This window comes from Coffea arabica, chromosome 4c (genome assembly GCF_036785885.1).
Source record: "Coffea arabica cultivar ET-39 chromosome 4c, Coffea Arabica ET-39 HiFi, whole genome shotgun sequence".
Classification (NCBI taxonomy): domain Eukaryota; kingdom Viridiplantae; phylum Streptophyta; class Magnoliopsida; order Gentianales; family Rubiaceae; genus Coffea; species Coffea arabica.
The window spans coordinates 19290261-19311459 of record NC_092316.1 but is presented as its reverse complement, the minus strand read 5'-3'; the positions used below and the strand labels follow the sequence as shown (position 1 = coordinate 19311459).

At 34.4% G+C, this 21199-nt stretch overlaps 1 protein-coding gene and 1 long non-coding RNA gene across 9 annotated transcripts; one reads left to right on the top strand and one right to left on the bottom strand.

Annotated features, from left to right (window-relative positions):
• Nucleotides 1–574: 574 nt before the first annotated feature.
• LOC113738655 (uncharacterized) lies at nucleotides 575–6838 on the bottom strand. 2 transcript variants are annotated; one of them, XM_027265896.2, is made up of 6 exons: nucleotides 6699–6838; nucleotides 6300–6588; nucleotides 5768–5987; nucleotides 2943–3525; nucleotides 2437–2558; nucleotides 575–945 (listed from the first exon to the last, which is right to left on the bottom strand). In XM_027265896.2, the coding sequence occupies exons 2-6, from the start codon at nucleotides 6361–6363 to the stop codon at nucleotides 834–836; spliced, it is 1101 nt and encodes a 366-aa protein (XP_027121697.1). In that variant the 5' UTR covers nucleotides 6364–6588; nucleotides 6699–6838; the 3' UTR covers nucleotides 575–833. The 2 variants fall into 2 exon arrangements, with proteins under 2 accessions (XP_027121697.1, XP_071902265.1); XM_072046164.1 differs by having other exon boundaries at nucleotides 5768–5930.
• A 2748-nt stretch (nucleotides 6839–9586) lies between these two features.
• LOC140005321 (uncharacterized) lies at nucleotides 9587–20967 on the top strand. 7 transcript variants are annotated; one of them, XR_011813137.1, is made up of 7 exons: nucleotides 9587–9962; nucleotides 10054–10134; nucleotides 11458–11527; nucleotides 11609–11692; nucleotides 12744–18386; nucleotides 19694–19875; nucleotides 20712–20967. It is a non-coding gene; the product is annotated as an uncharacterized lncRNA (long non-coding RNA). The 7 variants fall into 7 exon arrangements; XR_011813135.1 differs by having other exon boundaries at nucleotides 9588–9962; nucleotides 11612–11692; XR_011813136.1 differs by having other exon boundaries at nucleotides 11458–11692; nucleotides 19772–19875.
• The last annotated feature ends 232 nt before the right edge of the window (nucleotides 20968–21199 follow it).

Sequence of the window (21199 nt, the reverse complement as noted above, 5' to 3'; positions counted from 1 at the left end):
CTCCCAGCAGTGCATGTGTCTCCACAGGTGTAATAGATTCTGGCTAGATGCCTAATTAGCATAGACCCTCTAGCTCTATTACCTGAGAGAGCATTTCGGATAGCAATGGGCGGGTATGTTACGCTTTCATGCTTCTGATATTTATAGGTCAGAAATTTAAAAAGTGCATTGTGTTATGAGGGGACTTGAGAGTCATAAATTCATGGGAGATCGATAGCGTACCATCTTGAGACATGGTCGAAAGTTGCGTCAGTACCCAGGTTTGCAAGCCTATACTGCCTCCGCTTCAAGCCTTCAACCAGCAAAATAAGGGTAGAAGACAAAAGCGTCATAAAAATCAAATCAAATCAAAGTCATAGTATTTGCTGTTATTCAGGAGCTTTCAACGACTGCAATGCACATTCAATGGAAATCAATTTGCGTAAATAAAATTCCGACATCGATCCATCTCTTCAGATATCAAGCGGGAGAGACCTATTCACCAGATGTACTTTTTTTCCAGTCCACTACTATGATTTTGGAGATTTTTTTTTCTAGAAAACTTGCCATAAACAAGGCGGTTTGAAAGTTGACATAAAAAGGAAGAAGAAAATTCAAATATTGCCTTTGCCACCACTACAAATGTTTTTGACCGTCAAAAATTAGCTGCAAACCATCTCATTCTTTTCCAACAAGCAGCTTACATTCAGTGGTAACATTATGTCAGAAGTCGAAACCTAAGTACAGGGAGGCGTAAAAAAAGGAAAGAAAGATGTCTTTCTGTACATGATGTACGAAACATCAGAGTCAATCCAAAACATGCAACTCCGCTCAATCACTTTTCACACACAAAATTACAATTTTCTCCACATATTTAGAAAGCCATCAGCCAGAGACTTGAGGCTTTTCCATGTAAAAGATTTGTTCGGTGAATCTGCATCATCTGTCTGCTCTTTGGACAGGTCCCTGGATAACAAATGATCACATTAATAAGACGCTAAAAATAAGAGAGGAAATAATGAGTCGCTGTAGCAGCCAAACCGCATGAAATAAATATCCATCAGTAGGTTGAAGCAGCTGAGTTTTGATGCGTGCTAGTTCCCAACATAAAGTTACGTATCACAATAGACAAGTTGACTTGCACTAAGAAATCTGTTCAGTAGAATTCATGTTCATCTGCTCTTACTAAAGTAACTACAAAACAATCAATCTACAATCATCCAAGTTTGCTTCCAATACATGGTAACTTCAAGCCTCTATAGCAATTCATTGGCAAAATTGTATCACAATGTTTTGTAGAAGCCATAAAAAGTATCTGCTTATTAACTTCCATGGTATCATCTGAACTTATAAAAGCAATTAGCATAAAAATTCCAGAATGAGGTGGATTTTGGAGTTACGTGGTAAAAGAAAGTATGAAACAAGCCTCCTTGTCTAGGCACTAAATGATGGAGACATGCACACAAAAACATGCACGAGGGTAAGAGAGTCATGATCACAAGTTGCTAAAAACTGAAACTATCATCTCATATAATCCAACTAATCAGCACATAAGGCATCAGAACATAGCAGGGATCTGTAGTAATTTATCTGTGTTACTTTATCATCAAGACTAAGTTAAACTGAGAAAGACAGACATGCTGGGACAACTGCAGCAGACAGTCTACTGGAATATCTAGTGTGTGTTCAAGACAAGTCAACACAAATTAAGAGTTTTATGTATTTGTGTTATCAGCGATTAAAATACAAGTCAATGCAGATACTGTTGTTCTTTGGCAACCACTTGGTCAAAGGAACCACAAAATTAAGGCCATGGAAAAGGCCCTTTTCAGAATCTCACTCTTACTATTCTGTAAGTCTTATAAACCAAATTTGCACATTCTCTTCTACCAGGTAACTATGAGGATACCCATTGCCAGGCAGAAGCAACTACAGGCAACCTGGCTCTAACTGTATCAACTACTGTTGAAAGCCTCAAAAATAAAATCCATGAATTATATTAGATGCAAAGAAAAGCAAATGAAATCATTAAGAGGAAAAATAAAAGAAATAAAACATTAGCCATGACAATAATCACTATACATCAACCATGTCTAGCTCAGAAGGTTGAACATTGGCTTATTTTAGGTGGGAAAAAATAGACTTATAGGCTAGCCGAATGTGAAAGTCCGCAAAAACTAAAGATCGGGGCAAAGAAACAATCCCACAGGAGATTTGTTTTGTGAACCCTAGCCATATTCGTGATGAAAAGTTTACAGGAAGCAAGGATTGTGCAGGCAGCAATATAAGATGATGTATGCTACCAATAAGGCAAATGTTATCATGATTTTCCTTTTATGTTTTCTAAGGGATGAAATCATTATGCATAAAAAGCTTCAGAATGCAAAGTCCAACAGCATAGTGCCCTGCAATTTGTATCAAGAAGGACGCAGAACAAGAATATTATAAACATCTTACCTTGTAAGCTTCTCTGGTTCAGGTGATTGCTCCAGATGATTATCTTTAAATTTGATGACATCACATTCTGGTTCTTCATTACGCGAATCACTTCCGTCGGAAAGTGCTTCAGATTTATCACTCTGACATGGACCATAAATGCAGATGTAATTAAAATCCCAGTCTGCATGAGTAATATCTCTAATAGCGCCATAAAAATTATATGTCTTCTCAACAAATAGTCCACAAAAGTTCAGCAAGTTCCCTTGACTGACAGCAACTGGTAAGTAATTGAGATGCACAAATTTGATTGTCGATTGACTCATTCCAATCTTCACTTTTGGCAATAGAGAAATGGGAAATTAAAATTTCGCAGACATGCACAACCTGATATGATATACGCCAAGAAATGTGCTTTTCTTCATTAATGACCTCTTTAATTATCAAATGAAAGGGACATTAATTTTCTTTATTTCATCTCAAATTCCTTTGTGAACTGTAAGGTTGAAAATTGATTCAATACTTACCCTTGCCGAAGATGTTCCAGTTTTACTGAAAGAAATCTCCTCTTCTGAAACTGAAGGTGATGAATCTTGTTTTGGATGCTCGTCACTCTCAGGTAACGAGTCATTTTTGTGAACTGCTTGTTTTTCCCAAGATGTTCTTAGTGGTGGAGATTCATTCTTAAGAGCTTCAATGTCTGATGATGACTGCGCAACTGATGGTACTGTAGTTTCTGTCAATTCACTTTCCCCAGCTGTTTTTTTTCTTATTGGGGCTTCATTCACCTTGATAAGATAATCTGAAATCTCTAGTTCACCTTTTGTGGATTCACTATCTTGCAATGGTGTTTTAACAATTTCCTGAGTGTAAGCAATAGTATCTTCTTCAGTTGCAATTTGGTTGCTCAAAACATCTCCAATAATGATTGCTAGTTCAACCTTTCTCTTGGTTTCTGCTTCGATTTCAGATTCCTTCGTGTTTATAGTAGGCATTTGAGATTTATATTGCAACTCTTGTACCAGCATTCTCACAGTGTAGTATGATCCACCAACTTCTCTTTGAGCTTCTGAAACAGTTGGAAACTTCCCTGAGTTCAGGACTCTATACCTGCAATAATGATACACACTTCTGCTTCAATTTCAATGGGTAAAAAAAGTTTGTAAATATAAATACCGAAAGGGACTTCTATGTAACAATTCAGAATTCCTCAGCCAAAACTTCAGAAAATTTATGTCTAAAAAAAATTAAACATCATTAGAGATCAAATTGTCATAGCAGCCCATAAATCTAGCGTACAAATGTAAGCATATCTTTTTGGTAAAGATTAATTTCAGGGCACAAAGAGGATGCTCTAGATTAACAAAATAAGGTATGGCATGTAAAAATTGTACCAACCCTCTATAAGCTACAAAAACATTTCCCCACAACCACCGCTGCATTGCCACTCGTGTGAAATTGACATAGACATTGGTCTTCCCCCCCCCCCCCCCCCCAAAAACACAAAAAAAGGGCGGAATGCATGCCTTACAGCCACCGTGGCACTGACACTGTTGTGAGAACAAGTTGGGTACATCTAAAATGTTCTATTGGCAAAAACAAGAGGAATATTCTACGGACGTGAGAGAGTTCTTGTTCTCATTCAAGGGGAACATGCAATGTAAGGGCAACCCAAAAAGGGGGGAGTCACGGAAAAGTTGGCCTCCTTCTTTTTCAATTAAATAGAAAAGGAAATGATCACCCTACAAGCCACTATGTAATAGTGGAGGAGGCCATGGTAAATTGGACGTGACAAAACCATCCAACAGGACTAGAAAAGGCATCTTCTTCCACATTTTTATTATTCACCAGCAGATTGCACAGCAGACAGATTCCGACCATAAACACAGCATCCTTTAGATCGGTACTAGTGACCCCCAAGAACCATCAACAAATCTCCTAATTGGTTCCAATGATTCACAGAGTGGCTGCGTCCCAAAGGATGAATATTCTCTCCCATTTTCTGAACAAACTCAACTCAGGAAAAAAAGAAAAGGAAAAATGCTTTGGAACATTTTGGCATACATCATGACCCACTTGGAAAACACGCCTCAGCCAGAAAGCATAAGAGGGATATGGTAATCACCAATTATAGCAGTAAATGACAAGATAGGCCCTCCAACATCCAAAAACCATCTCAAAAACTGTATTTCATACTGATGCCTTCAATTCATCATGTCATCCACATAATTGAATCTCCACAACCACCAGTAGAGGCCCAGTGAAGGCTCACAGGTGCGCCCTCTAAAATCTCCACATGAGAGGGCAAAGACCAGCTCCAAACTCACAAAGTATTACTTATGCTTCATCTGTTTTTTGCTATTTTACGTTTGTCTTCATTTCAGCAACTTTATGAGCTACTGTAGTTTCTCCAAACATAGATAATACCTTTTGGTCTGGAAGCTGGATCAAAAAGCAAAAATCAAATCTATTCCATTTTTTTTCAGATATACTAATCCTTCATGTTGCAGGTGCCTTGTGCACAATTAGGTTACACGGTCTGGTTCTCCTTTGGTATTTGCATCAGTTTCAAAAAGAAGATCCCACCCTACAGAATTAATGTTTGCTAGCTAGGTTATAACTAAGTACTGCCGGTTCCATATCTATTCAACTGCTTCCATTTCACTCTTTACAAATATTTATTCACAGTAGGGATGTTCATTAAATGGTTTAGGCTACATTTGGTTCAAGATCTAATTTATTTTTTCATAAAACTTAACTGGCCTAAGTCAAAAACACATTAAAATAATAACAATAACAATAATAATATAATATAATCACCAGGAAACAAAATAATGAAATCTAACTTCAAAATGGTCTAATTTCACAGCACTGGCTTTGGGTCAAAACTGGGCTAATTCTAATTTTCTCTTGGAAATCAATTCCTAGTTGGACTCACAAATTTAACTTTGGGGCCATAAGTATAATGCATTGCAAAGCATTTCATTTAATTAACTCTTAAAACTTGTATCTGCAATAGGCCAAAACCTAGGCCACTATAATTTGTACCATATTTGGTCTTCAATAAAAGACAAAAGGCATGGCATCCACAAGTGAAGAATCTATTCTTAATCCCAAGATATTCAACTTTATGTTTGTATATGATCATCGAACATAACAGACTCAGCATTCATATACAAGCTATTTTCATCGGCTCTAGCTTTCATGTTATGCACAAGAATACTGCATAGCATATCCAACTATGGATGAACATGTATTCAAAAGTGGCAACCAAAGTTTCAACCAGAAATAATGCCAACACATTTAAGCTGAAAGCCAATAAAATAGATACACAGTTGTGAATGATTATTACCTGTGTACAAACGATTCCACCATAGATCTCCTTTCATCCTTTGAGACCCTTTTCCGACCCTTCCTATCTTCTGATGAAGAGTCTGAAGCAGCAGAGACCGCAAAGGAGCTTCTGCGCCATTGGAGTTTCGATCCACCGACAAGATTTGATGTCTCAGCAAAAGCTATGTTGCACCGAAGTACAATATGATTGTCAGAATTCCAAACAGATCTTAAATAGCCTACAATGGAGAGTGCATTTCAAAATTGGTCATAAGAAAAAACATTCCTAACCAATAAATCAAAAAAAATTATGGAAAAATTTTACCAAAAAAGAGATATAATTTTGACTAAGACCTAATTTCATACACAGCAATCCCCAGCCAAATTTAGGGAAAAAATATTCATAACACAGGAAAAACAAAATTAAATAGCCAGAGAAGCTTCTATAAATGAAATTGAAAAACGAAATAAAAAAGCCGATTGGAAATGAGAAACAATTACCAATAAAATGGAGAAAAGAAATAGGAAAGAGGAGAGAAGAAAAAGAAAACCTCTAGCGGAATAAGAGAGCTCCGCCGGAGAAACAGACAGCCGCCTCGCAAAGTGCCGCTGCATTATCTGCGACTCCGGTTGTTTTGATACTACTATTTCCCGTAGAAATAAGATCAATGCTCCAATTACCGCTAGCGTGTTTCCACTTCACAACTAACTACACCTTCACCGGACTCAGGAGTCTCGTTGCCGTCGGAGGCAGTCCTCCTTGGTCCGCCACCGATATTTGCCACCGCCCACCGCTCTTGCTCCTCCTATTTTGGTGAGTTTAGCCTTGTCCTCTCCGCCCTGTATATAGTATATACCATTACTACTAATTAAATAATGGTATTAATACTACATCTGAGAATCAACAACAAAATCAAAATCCGAACATGCGTTATGTTCTCTTTCGTCACCTTCATAGGCACTTTAGGGAGGACTGGAGAAAGGGCTTTAACGTTGTAATATTCAGGGGAGGGGGAGGGAGGGTTTTGCGTTGCTACTGGCAAATACTTGGCTGTATCTGGTCTATGACCCAACAGATAGGCTCTGCGATAAATGTTTAGCCACGTCATCCCTAGCAAGAGTTTTGCGTTTGCCCCTCATTTAACGCTGCCTCTCTTTCTTAGGCACTAAATGTTTGCAACAAACGGAGAGAGAGAGAGGTCAACTCAGACAGCTGGTTTGGAAAGCGAAAATGATCAAAAAGGAAAGGGTTGGGCGGGAAACTAAATCCTTTCTTAAGTTAAAGAAGCCCATTACTACTTAAAAAACATATACTCCATCCGTTCCACTTTGATAGTTTTGTTTTCCTTTTTTATCTGTTTCAAATTATAGTCCACTTCCTCATTAAAAAATATAGTAATCTTTCAAATTATCTAAAATACCCTTATTAAATATCTTGTTATTAATACATTGTTATTAAATAATAACTCATTACATTGAATACATTGATCTTTTCTAATACTAACTCATTAGCTGTAACTGATATTAATTAGCACTCTTCGTGATTAGCATAAGGGTATTTTAGGAAATTATTAATCTAAATTTATCTTTCCAACCAAATTAATTACACTTTCTTAATCTGTGTGAAAAAAAAAAACCAAGACTAACAAAACGGGACGGAGGGAGTATATGTTTTTTGTACTATATCAGAATCAGTAAGTGTGGGGTTATGTTAGGAATGTACGAGTGTTTGTAATATAATTGAAGCATTGAGTACAAGTCATTATAATTAATTTAATTTTGTTATAATTTGTTCTTTCAAACATTTAAAATTAAGGGCAAGTTTGACATGCGACAATGTTTGATGTCCGATTCAGCATTGGGTACAATTGAATTCAACTTGTGTTTTAGTGAAATTATATAAAAACCCTTCTAATCATTTAATTATATTAACATCTAAGTCTTTTAATTTCCTGAAACCTTTCTCATTGGTTCTTTGCAAACTTATTATATATAAATGTTAAGATACACCATTGATGCCAATTAGTGGAGAATTTTGGCTTTTTTGGCCGTAACCATAATAACCCCCATTTATTCAAATTCATTTCATTTACCTGTAATTTTGATTCACCGCAATTATGCAATCCATTAATTCGAATATTACTACATTAGCTACTCATCTTCCCCATTTTGTAGCAACTTTTCTAATAGGTATGTTTTTTCTTTAATCAATCTACTTTTTGGTTGTAAGAATCTCAACAGGTATGTTTTCTTTAGCCAATCTACTTTTTGGTTGTAAGAAATCTATAATCTTATAGGTTGAATGTGCGATAATTTTTAAGTGTTTTAATTTAATTGTCCATGTTAGGTAGGTTTGATAGGAAGGAGATCACATTTGTTAATTGTTATTTGTGGTTTAAGGTAAGTTGATCACCATAACTTTTCCCATTTACAAATTGCATCTATTTCTTTCTGCTATTTTAACTATTAGTTATGGTAGTTTTTAAATCGTTTGTTACTTTACTAGCGATTTTATTTGGGCAATTTTTTCACTTCATATTATTTGCCAAAAGGTTTAACTATCTACTTAAAACTATTTGGTTGTAAATCTAAAGTATATACTTCATTACTTTTAATTATTTTCTTGAATTGAGTAAATTAAGATGCCTTGGTACCTTTTTGAGATAATTATTCCTCTAAATTAGAAGGTTAGTTATTGTATATCTTTGCAATTAGCTCAAAAACTGATATTTCGTGATTATAATCCCCTATCAAGAAGTAGATGTTTTGCTATATCTCCTAAATCATACAATAAATTATAATTAATTGATTGGTCTATGTGGAGGTATCGTAATGATATGTCTTTAGAATCAATATAAATGCAAGAACTTGGCAGCCAAGAGCCAAAATTCCACTAGCAATGATTTCTTCAAGTATGCTAATTATTTAAATCTCACTTATATGACAAGATAATGCGATAGATTGCCCTCGTATCAAGATAAAATTCAAACTAAATAGCAGATTTTAATATCCTTAAAATGCATGAGCAGATATAAGTAAGTATTTTATTTTACTAGGTTGGATGCAAAGTAATTGATCGTATCTTATAATTATGTTTCATTACACATTATATTTTTTTGACTTAGTGTGTAACTTATGAATTTTCTATTTAACATCACATAATAAAATTATCATACTTCAATTCTTATACTATAAAACACTAAATAATAACTATTAACCATCTTTAATCATAGGCACTAAACTCCTGTGCGCACGGGCATTTCCTCCTAGCATGAATAAATACAACTTACTAATGTTCTGATATTGCTCTAATGCATTCCAAAGTATACTGAATAAAAGGAAGAAATATAATTTTGGTGCTTAGTGTTTGGTCTATATACTAAATTGGTCCCTAACGTTGCAACTAAAGGAAATTTGGTGGCCAAAGTCTTTGATTTCATACAAATTTTGGAACACTAACAAAAAATCATAATAACTAATGATCACAATTGAATTGACGTTAGTCAAAAGTTCTAATTTTGCATTTTTGGTCTCTAATATGTGGAATTTTGATCAATATGATCCTTTTGATTTCAAATAATCATAATTATAGTTAAAAAAGAATAAAATGTAAATTAAATTAAATATATAACAAACGTGGTCTTTGTATAAAAAGAAACCTAAGAGTGCTTCATATCAGCACAACCTTGTCCTTGAGCTTAAAGTGCAACTCTTTGTTAAATTATTTGCAATTTAGTAAGTATACACAGATAATACATAAAAATAAAAATTTGTGGAAAAAGATGAGAATTCTAATTCTCACACACAACTTTATTCTAATTACTATTACAAGGCTCCGTTTGGATTTGGAATTATTTCAAAAAACTGTTTTTGTCGTTCAATGACACAAATGTTGTGACCCAATAACAATTAAGTGTACAGTTAAACAAACACAAACCTACATCGTTTTTGTGAAAAGCCCCAATTGTGTTGTATTCGGCTATTCTTTGACCACTCAACCCTAAACCACTTTCTCAAATGCAATTCAGTGTGAATGCTGCTGCAAACCAAAGTCGAACTAAATCTCTGCTTCTGGAAATGCTCCTCTAAAGCATCCACACCGATTGAGTTTGCTTTTCCGCCGCTCCTCTCACGTTTTCAGACAATCCAAGCAGAGACTCGTTGCGAGACTTCGTCTGGCATCAAGGAACTCCGACTCCCTCTTCGTTCTGCAGGTCGAAAAAGGAATGTTTTTTTTCCCTGCTTTGAAATGCTTCTTAGTTGATCCAAGTCTAGAATAATGAGTGGGTTTTTTGTGTTTTGCAGTCTTTTTGGTTAAAAATGTCTAATTGATGTGGCCAAATCACAAATATATGTGATACACTTGCGATCTGATTTCTAGACAAGGTTCGATTTCATCCAAGAATGGACTTCATTTGTGGAGATTTTTGCTGTTTCCAGAGAATTTTGGAATGCTTTGGTAGAAAATTGCTTCCTTTATATTTTGAAAACCTTTTTATGGCTGCATGTCAGAACTATTTTTGTCAGAGGATTTAATGAATGCGAACATATTTTCCTGGATTTATTTGGTTGGATAAAAGGGAAAAAAATAATTGTAACCATTTAAGTGTTTGCTTATACTGCAAAAATAAGAGGGACACATTATTTTTGTTATGTAAGTAAAAAAGAACCAATTATTTTGAGTGCTGAAATAATTTTTTATACTTAAGTTTTGTTTGGTAAGAAGATCTAGGAAAATATTACAACAAATTGTGAGATAGTTTGATATGTTAATTATTGGATAGAGTTTAGTAGAAAGCATTAATCTGTTGCCGTGCATCGAAGGCATATATTCACAACCTTGGCTCTTGAAAAGACAGTGAAGTTGCTTCCCAAAAGCTATTGTGAATTTGAGGTTTTGGTTATTCCAGTGATTTCAAATGCCACCAGAAACCTTATTGCTGCTTGCTTCATTGTTTTATTTTAGTTATGAGCGTTTGGACAATTTTGAAAACCTATTGAAAAAATGTGTAAAATGGGTTTTGGATGAGTAGTTCTTACTTTAGTATGTTAATTTTTGGTTTTTGGAGTATGGTTTGTAGTCTAACTTGAAGTAGCTAAATGCTTGTCTACCATTTTTCTCTTGGGGGATGCTGTTGGTGAAATTATATGTGCACATCTAAACCATGCTGGTTGCTTCAAGAAAGCTTAAATTCTATAAGCCAAAATAAACAAGTGTAGCCTATGTTGCTGCCTTGACTTAGAGTGGAGCTTTTGGGAATATTAAAGTGAAAGTTTTTATGTAGTTGGGAATGTCAGAGGAAGTAACTTGCTGCATATCCTCCCCTCCTTAGCACACTAACTTCCTGGACACCGTCCACTTTCAAGTGTGCTTACTGTGAAGCTTTTCATGTGAAAGCTGATATGAGAAAATGCAGTCTGTGGTGGAATAAGTTTTTACCTGTCATATTGTTGATCTGGATAGAAATTAGTGTAGAGCAGCTTTTGCCTGGTGCTTTTCCATATTGTGCACTGTCCTCTCTATGTCTTGCCTTATTTAATTGCGGATTGAACTCATGTTGTCATATTATTCTTGCCTAATTCTGTGTTTTTTTTTGTTGCAATGAACTGCCTGATGCTATTTAAAGCTTATAAATTTTTTTCTTTGGCCTCGAAAACACTTGATGTCTGCTGTCTAACTTCATACTACTGTTTGGTGCTAAAAAACAGGGTAGTCTGACTTGTATAGTTGCTGCTCTCTAAGGCTACATGCCCCCTATTACCCGCCGTGCTGCCAAAGGTATATTTGCTTGGTTCCCCTTTGTTCACTGCCTTGTTCGTTGGTCAATAATTTTATTCCTATGTCAACACAACATTGAAGCAGAAAAGCATCTTGTATACTCGTTCATCCAACTCAGCTTGGGAGGAAAACGATTTAAGGCAGTGCATTTCTAACTACTACAAGGTAATTCTTGCTCCTCCTCCAGTTTGGTTATTGTTATGTCATCTCTGTATCTTGAATAATCATGCCTGTCACTTTATTTCTTTGTTTGTTTCTGGATTTGTTTATGGGTTAATTAAGATGAGAAAACAAAGGCAATGAGGTGGGGAGCGTTTGCATTTCTCTAAGTAGCATGAAATTGATTTTGCCCACCACCTTGTGAACATGCATAGAGCTAGTGAAATTAGGGACAATAACATTTATAGCTATGTGGTTCCTGAAATCCAACAGCGGTTGAACGGCCAATACAGTACCTCTTTCACCTTTGATAGTATAAGAGCCAAATACTATGTTTTACGAGAGCTGACCAAACTATACATTGCCTTCAAGAGGTGAGGAACAGGAATGGGTTGGGATAGCCAGAAGTTTATCTGGCTTATGGACGATAACAAGTGGGCCGAGATGGAGCAAGTATAACTATTCAATAATTGAGTTTTTATATCTGCCATGGCTGTGTTTTTACTCCTTATATGTGCTGGTTTCGTTAACTCCCTTTTGGCTGTGTTTTTTTTACTAGGTGAACCCAAAATTTGTAAAATTTCAAAATGACTGCTCAGTCTATCATTTACTTGAGGAGGTATGTAAGAATTGAAGACAACCAAGTGGAAGAAATAAACAATGTAAAGATCATAAACGTAACAATAAGTAAATAAAAAGGAAAGAATTGCAAACCAATTAACTACCCAACTCCTCTTGAGCTTGTAGATTAATTCAAATAAGTTTCTTCAAATTGATGAATTACAATCGCTCTTGCGTACAAAGGAAAGTTCACCTCCTCCTTGCCCCGAACTTCACTCGGTCAAGTTAGGACGTTTTACTATCCCTTAGAACAACTCTCGCAGAACTACACTCATGAAGTATTCACTCACAAATGAAAAACTTACAATGAACCTCACACCGCTAAGACTACAAATCTTCTTTGGAGAGTATTTTCTCACTAAAATCACTCTAGATCTTTTGTATCTTCAGTGTGCAAAAGTTGTTTTAACTATCTGACCAACCATTATTTATACAGGATCAAGAAAGAGCCTCATTAATGCTTCCAACGGATAGAAAGTAGCTGAAGAGTCAACTAGCCGTTGGAATGTCGGACGTTCGGTACTCCTGTTTTCTGCGTCCGACAGCAGGCAGTGAGTTTGAGAAATTTTTTTCAATTCTATCAGACGTCCGGTGCAAGCTCTTTGTGCATCCGACAGCAAACAAAGAGATTTGAGAAATCATCTTGTTTCTATCGGACGTCCGGTGAAAACATATTCAGCGTCTGATGGTTTCGTCGATTTTGAAGGATCCTATCGGATGTCCGATGCTTGCGTCCGATCGAGGTCAGTGATCCAAGAGGAATGTCTTATTTCCTTCAGACGTCCGATCCAAACCTCCGACAGCTTTCAACAGTCTTTGTCCCTTTCAATAGCACTTGATTTTTGAATCTGATTTGTTTCATAACTGAAAATATTTCTTGAAGAGATATTAGAATTATCCATTGTTTTGTAAACATCAAAAGCTATGGACCAAGGTCAACATTCTCCCCCTTTTTGATGATGACAAAACAATGGATGGAAGAAAGAAAAAATTTTGCATATGAGTATAAACTCCCCCTCACTGAATGCAACAAAAAATTTTATAAACTCAGAACAACTCCCCCTTTCACATAGCATCCATTTCTCCCCCTTTTTGTCATCATAAAACTTCATTAATATTCAAAAATATCAAGGAAAAACTCAGTTCAAAATATCAGAAACATCAAAAGAAAATTATAAAAAGCATTGAACAAGAATCTCATCAATTTTATCATATCTCCTATTTGTTAAACTTAGCATCATATTTAACTATCCACATGCATTTCATGCATCTTCTCATGTTTTTTCTCACATAACAATCACTTTTCATGTGACTTTTTTGACAACAAAAATTACACATAACCAACGAGTTATTCACATGAATGGGTTTAATAAATCTGACTTGCCTTTTCCTATGGATAGCAAACTCATTTGCATTTTGATTCAGTCTTATCTGATGAGTGCCAAAATGAGGTTTTGATTTATTACTTTGAAAACAGTCTTATTTTTTATATTGGAGCAACTCATTTAAATTATCCATTCTTCTTTTCAAATCACTTTGTTCCTTTTTGAACATTTCACAAAGTCTTGTTTTTCTATCAAACTCAAAGTGTAAAACAATCTCACTCTTTTTTAAGAAATCACTTTCAGTTTTCAGTTTTTTGTTTTCTTGAAAAAGACGTGCATTGTCCTGAAGAAGAAAGCTAATTTTATGTTTTAATTCCTTGTTTCTAGCATAAGATTTTTTCAAACTATCATGCAATTTTATAATGAAAGATTCAAGATCATCATCAGTTTCATCATCACTTTCAAATTGAGAGTTAGAAGATGTTATCTCATCATCTCCAATGGCCATAAAAGCCAATTGAGCAGACTCTTCTTCCTCTTCAATTTCACCATCAGAATTGTACTCATTCCATGTGAATTGAAAATTGTTGAGTCTTGATTTTCTTCCTTCTTTCTTCTTCATCATTGGACACTCACTTGCATAATGTCCAGGTTGGCCGCATTCAAAGGACTTATCAGTTTGCCTTTTGTTGAACTCTAACTTCCCTTTGTTTCTCGAGTTGTTGAACTGATTTGGGAATGAATTGCTAGGTCCACCTTTTCTGAATCTCCTCTTATTGAGTATTCGTTTGAAACTTCTTGTGATGAGTGCAATATCACTGTCATCACCTTCTATGTCATCTCCATCTAAGGAGGCTGTATCATCTTCATCTTGTGAGACTTTTAAAGTAATATTCTTTCGCACTTTTGTATCCTCTTCCTCTTGCACCTTAGTCTTAAGTTTCAGCTCAAAAGAGGTAAGAGAATTGATAAGTGATTCAATAGGCATAACATTCAAATCTTTAACACCTTCAATAGCAGTCACTTTACTTTCCCAATTTTTGGACAAGGCATTTATAATTTTTCTGTTTTTCTCACCTAGAGAGTATTCTTTTTCCAACACTTCTAAATTCTTAATGAGATCATTGAATTTACAATATCTTTGATCAATATTTTCATAAGATTCCATCGTAAACAACTCATATTTAGTAACTAAGATAGATTTCTTTTACTCTCTTCACTACAAGAAAATTGGTCGTCAGTGACAACTTTTCTCTGTGACGAAAAAAAGTTGTCACAAAAGTAAATCCTTTATTGACGACTTTCTAACTCGTCACAAACCTCTAATGGGTGCCAACTCATTTGTGACGACCCGGGAGTGTTTAAAACACACAATAGTGACGACATTAAGAACATCATCACTATTGCTTGGCCTATTTACAGACGACTTTTTGTTGCCGTCACTGATCACTAAAAAAAAAGTTATTAGTGACAATATTTTGTAGTGATGACAATAAGTCGTCACAAAAGGAGCTTCTTTAGTCGCGACACCTAAAGTTGTCACAATTGCATCAAAGCAACTAAATGTTTAGTGACGACCCGTTATTTTCGTCACAAACTACACTGCAAGAAATATGGTCATTAGTGACAACATTTTCTAGTGACGACAAAAGTCGTCACAAAACGTGATTGTTTAGTGACGACAAGGAGACCTTGAAAAACGTTGTCACTAAAATAATCTATATAGTGACAACTTCTAATATCGTCACTGTCACTCTACCGATTCGGATTTAGTGACAAGAATTAATCGTCACTGTTTAAAGTACTTATTTCTAAGTCACTTTCATTAATTCTACTGTGCCACCCTAACTTTTGCGATTTAGCCCCAAATGTTGTAAAAAATTTCATTAATTCCATTATGATACCTTAACTTTTACAATTTAGCCTCATATGTAGTACACTGATTTCTTTAATTCTATTATTACTCCCTAACTTTTGTAATTTAGCCCCATATGTAATTCACCAATTTCATTAATTCTACTATGGCACTCTAACTTTTGCAATTTAACCCCCATATGTAATACACCAATTTTATTATTTCTATTATGGCACCCTAGCTTTTACAATTTAGCCCATATTTTTTTATTAGGAAATTGCGAATGGTATCTTGATAAACTATGCATAAATATTTTATAATTTTCTCAAACTTAAGTAATAATTTGTTATAAACTCTACAAATATATCTTTCATTACAATAGTTATAAGGCAGGTAGGTCTTTTTATCAATGGAATAAGAAATTTATGCCAGATTTATCCTTTGTACTACATGCCAAGTAGTATTAGCAAAGGAATAACAAAGTATTACAAAGTAATTAACAAAATAGTCTTCAGGGAGTGTAGTCTATGGGCAAATGAGCATTATCTATTCAAAGTACCTACTTTTGATGGGCATTTTACTCTCAAACATATAATTTATGATAAATTTATAAATGTTTGTAAGTAAAATTCAAAAAGTGTTGCACTGATTTCTTACAAAACGAAAACTGGCAGGTTATCTTTTCAACATAAATTAAATTTTTTTAAAAAAAGAAATGGTTCATAAAGTACCAACTCTTTGTGAGTTTTCTCCATTACATGAACAAATATTCTGCTCTTTATGGGCATTTCACTCTGAATCATTTAATTTATGTTAAATACATAAATGTTTGTAAGTAAAATTCAAAAAGTGTTGCACTAATATTTTTATAAAAGGAAAACTGGTAAGTTTTGTATTTAACATAAATTAAATATGTGAAAGCAAAAAAAAAAGAAATTACCCATAAATCTATGTCTTGCAAATCTATACTAGTAAAATAGTTTCAAACAAAATTAAACATTAAAATAAACTGTAATTTATACACATTAAAATATCTGTAATTTATACACATTTTGCAACTACTACTTTGTGTTTTCTCTGTAATGAATTTTTTAACTATTGAGAACTTAAGTTTTGTCTTGCAAATCTATACTAGTACAATAGTTTTAAATAAAATTAAACATTAAAATAAATGTTTGAAAAAGAGCAAAAGTACATTTATCACTTGCAGTAATGTAACAATTTAATAATAATTTGTTATAAATATAAAAAAAAATCATACATTTCCTATTTATCTTGATGGCAACATGGTGGAAAATAAATAATTATGACAATCTAAAAATAGAGGTAGTCAATGGTAGAATTTAACAATAAAACTGAATATAAACTATTTTGATTGTTCGATCAACTAATTTGGTTCTCTGGTTTGTTAGACTGCAAGTCATACATAATTGATAACACCATAAAATGAGTACCAAAAAGATTTTGATAAAAGAATGTTTATTTTTTTCAAATCATAAACATATTTCTAACAACATTTTTAGTTTGTAAATTATTTTATTGTATAATAAATTAGAAAAGTCCTATATTAGTTAAAAATGTTAAAAAATTTTGCCCAAACACACTAAATTGTCATATTCTATTATTTTAATACAACTTGAGAGTAAAAAAAATAAAATTCAAAAAAATAAAAAAGCTTAATTACATAAAGATGAGAAAAAGAAAAAAGAGAGAGGTAGGAGTAAGGACAAACAAAGTGTGATTTTCTTGCATCTATATAGGAAGAATGTGTGTTATTTATACGTACAAAACAAAGAGCGGCAAACTAAAAAATTCAAGAGGCATGGCGGACAAAGGAATTTTGAGGAAACGACATCGTTTGCTTCACTAGTATGCACTCTATGTCCAAAACACTTAGCCAAAATTTCAGACACTTTTTCCCTTTCTCTCTGTCCTTCTCACTTCCCCGAAGATGAACTCCTCTCTTTCAAGCTCGCACTACCAAATCCATCATGAACTGAAGTTTGCCATTGTCATCAATTTAGGCAACTTTATCAAGTTCGCACCACCAACATACCTAATTCAGCTGTTACACTGGCTTGGTGGCAAGAAATAAAAAATTAGGGCTTGAAAATTTGGGTGAAAGCTGGAGTTTAGAGCTTGAAGCTTGGGAAAAATGAGAAGTTAGGGATTGAAGGTATAGTTTGAGGTAATTTCAATATTATGTGTCTGATTTTGCAATGCATGGTATATATTTTTTGTGGGTACGGCTAGTTGCACTTTCTCTGTTTCGTCAGATTTAGTTTTTAGGTTCAATCTTGTTAGTCTCTGATTTAAGCATCAACAAGTTTTGAATCCCTTCTGTTCTGTTCTTATAAATTTGTTGGATTTTCATGAATTGATTCTCTGTTAGTGATTTTTGGCTAGAATGCTGTGAATCTTGATTTGGGTTCTAGCAAAATTTGGTCAAATTCGTCAGGTCTCTTTGGAAGTGCTCTTTCTTATAGCTAAGAATAATGAACGAGATGATCCATTTTGGCTTTTCATAAAATCTGAAATCTGAGTTATTTTTAAGAGGTGAACGCTTGAGTCTTGATTTGGTTTTTTGGTAAAAGTAAGAAAGATTGTTGCTTTTCATCCTTTTGTGGAGTTGGATATAAACGGTTGTTTTAAATGAAAACTTGCAGTTTACTTTTTCTCATCCCATGTGTCTGCTACTTCCAAATGTACTTTTATGATTGCTGCTCCCAAAAGTTATAATTTTCTTTCATTTTTTTTTCTTTTTCGCTGGATCGGTTAAGTAATGGATAAGAAAAGGGTGATGTTCCCCTTGTTTGCCATGGTCATTCTCGTCCAGTTGTGGATTTGTTTTACAGCCCAATTACTCCAGATGGGTTCTTCCTCATCAGTGCGAGCAAGGGTAATTCCTTTTGCCAGAATTATTTAGACATATGAATTTGAACACTAGTTACCGGTATTAGTTGAGCAATCTAGTTTGTTGATACGAATTTTACTAGTTCATCATATTTGTGTGTACGCTTTAATGGTTAGGAGAAATATAATGAATGGATTACTGCTTTGACGTTTGATGGTCCAACTATCCAAGCAAATGAGTATTCAAAAGCATTCCCAGTTAATTGCTACCAGAATTAAAAGAAAGGAAACAGATAGCACCGACCTAATCTCTAGCTTTTCCTTCATATTCACACTTACCCATTCTTGTAAATTGAGCATATCTTATTCATTTGCAGCTTCCTGAGCTAACAAATTTGTCCGACCATTAGGCTTTTGGGCATTCTGAAAGGATATGTACTTCAGTCTCAATATCCTTGCTCGAATCCTTGGCGAATTGAATTCTTTGGTTTTCTTTATTTTGTAAAGTTGGGATTTAGGTTGGCTTTAGCAGTAATTGCCATCGCTATGATCTCTTTATCGTTAGGTCCTGTTATTTTCATAACCAAGTCCAGTTTCTCTTTCACTTGCTCAGTATTCATGTCAAAGTCAGCTTATAGGCAGATGTAGCAGGGAGTTCACCATTCCAATTTGAAATTGCAGCTAATTGTAAAATGTTACAGTAATCTTTCCAGAAAGAACCTTTTTGGCCATCTCTTTTTATTTGTCTATTTATCAAGTCCTTTGTCTTTAGTTGCACCTACACGACTTGTTCTAATTCTCATAACTACCTTTAAGATTTTTTTAATTTAAACCTTTTGGTCCATGATATCACGGTCATTTGTACCAATTCGTACTTGAAACTAGCTACTGTTTCTAGCCATGAAATATACAGCCAGTCTGTTGCTATCATGAGTGTAAGTAATGTTTGAATGACTGTGTAAGCTCCTTTTTGTAATCTCCAGACCCCAAATACTTACTCGCAATCAATTTTCTTGATGTCTGATTACTTTTTTTCACTTGTTGGGGAGGTCTCTTTCTATTACATATTGGGCAGTATATATATCGTAAGCAAGTGTGATTCACTGAGCTACGATATTGAGGTGTGGCATTTTGGCCTTTCAACTTGCTATGGGTTTGTGACCAGTAAAATGAAATGATATTTTTTAGGTCTGGTATGATTAAGTGACTTGCCAAGACACTTACCAAGGGCTTCCAAGATTTACTTGTGAACATTTATCTTTGTATCTTTTTTATCATGTTCCTAGTGGTATACCAAGAAACATTTATCCTGGTCATTTGACAATAATGATTTTCTCTTTGGCAACCTTCCAGATCAATATACATTTCTCATTATCTGCTGCAAATCTCTTCTCTCTTCTTGCTCCCTCATTGGTTCTTTCATCTTCCAAGGAGATGCCACGTAGAGAGAGTTAAAGGATAAGTCTCGGAAGATTTCTTCATCAGAGAAGGCCTGTACTGGTTGGGAAGATGAATACGATGTTTCATCCAAGTAGGTAAACAAATTCCGACCTTGTTACTATAACTTTGTCGTCAGAACAGCTATCATGCTAGTTATCTGTTTTTGTTTTCTTGTTTGCTTAAAGGATTTGGTGATATTGGTATAAGTGATATGACCAGTACATGAAGTAGAACATCAGTTATTTGATGACTATCAGAAGTCCTGTGATTGTTAGATGGTTGTGTGAGTAAGTAATAGATTGGAGTTGCTTCTGATTATCGAATTTGGGATGGACCATAGCTAGCACTAAGAGTACATCTGTGGATTTGTGCTAGGAACCACACTTAGCAACAATCAGTAAATTTCCAAAATTACCTATTTTTTGAGGAACTCCTTATGTATTTTCACAAGTGGATATTTATGCCGTATTGGCTAATTGAGATTACTTCATTGTGACAACCAAAGAGTTTGTGGACAGAACTCAAGTAAAATCACTTCAACTATGGAGCAACGCAAACTCACCCAATATGATCTAACCTTGTCCACTGACAAAAGTACTTGCTGTTCCAGGCCTCGAAGTCAATTACTTTGATAATCAAAAAGTTAGATGTTCTCATAATGTGATTTGATCAAGTTTTTTAATAAAGAAGATATCCAATATCACAATATAATGCTTGTGAATCATTTAAAATGGCATGTAGATGGTATGAAACTCAATTCATTGTCAGTTTCTAGTCCTTATAATCTAAACTTCTTGTTAACTTCTTGTACTTAGATAATACACAACTTTTTAACTGTTTCTTGTACTTAGATAACTTGTGTAAGGTTGTAATAGCATATTTTTTTACTAAAGTCTATTCTAATGCATATAATATTTTATTCTCAATGCAGTCCAGTTTGATATTGATCACGAGGAGATTGTTGGATATGATGATAGAGATGGTTGAAGTCTGACATTGGTGGTGCAATCTTTGCTTTAGTTTAGAAATCTAGTACTCTATTTTTTGAGAAGGATGCATATTGGCCATTAGTGCTTGAATTGATTATGTGGGTTTTGGGACACAACATTTCTGGTTAACTTCTATTTTGATGAATTCACAAATGTTTATGGCCATATATATGAATTTGTAGCTTCATTCTACCTGAATTTTGCCTTTTGTCAAATTGAATGTTCTACTATAATTTGTTGAAATTGCTATGACAATGCTATATTCATAATGGTTAATTTCAACTCTTCAAAACAAAGCTCAGTGACAACCTTCGGAGGCTGTCACTAATGAGAAATTATCTAATGACAAAAAAAAGTTGTCACAAAATAGAAAATAAAAACTCCTTGTCACAACAGAGACTGTCACGAAATCTAAGCGACATTTGTGACG

Bases quoted from the DNA above. Each gene is read 5' to 3' on its own strand.
- LOC113738655 (XM_027265896.2), bottom strand. From the start codon at position 6,363: ATGCAGCGGCACTTTGCGAGGCGGCTGTCTGTTTCTCCGGCGGAGCTC. The intron at 5,988-6,299 runs GTTTTCTTTTTC...TCTCCATTGTAG, and splicing joins GCTCTCTTATTCCGCTAGAG to GCTATTTAAGATCTGTTTGG. The intron at 3,526-5,767 runs GTAATAATCATT...TCATTATTGCAG, and splicing joins GTGGAATCGTTTGTACACAG to GTATAGAGTCCTGAACTCAG.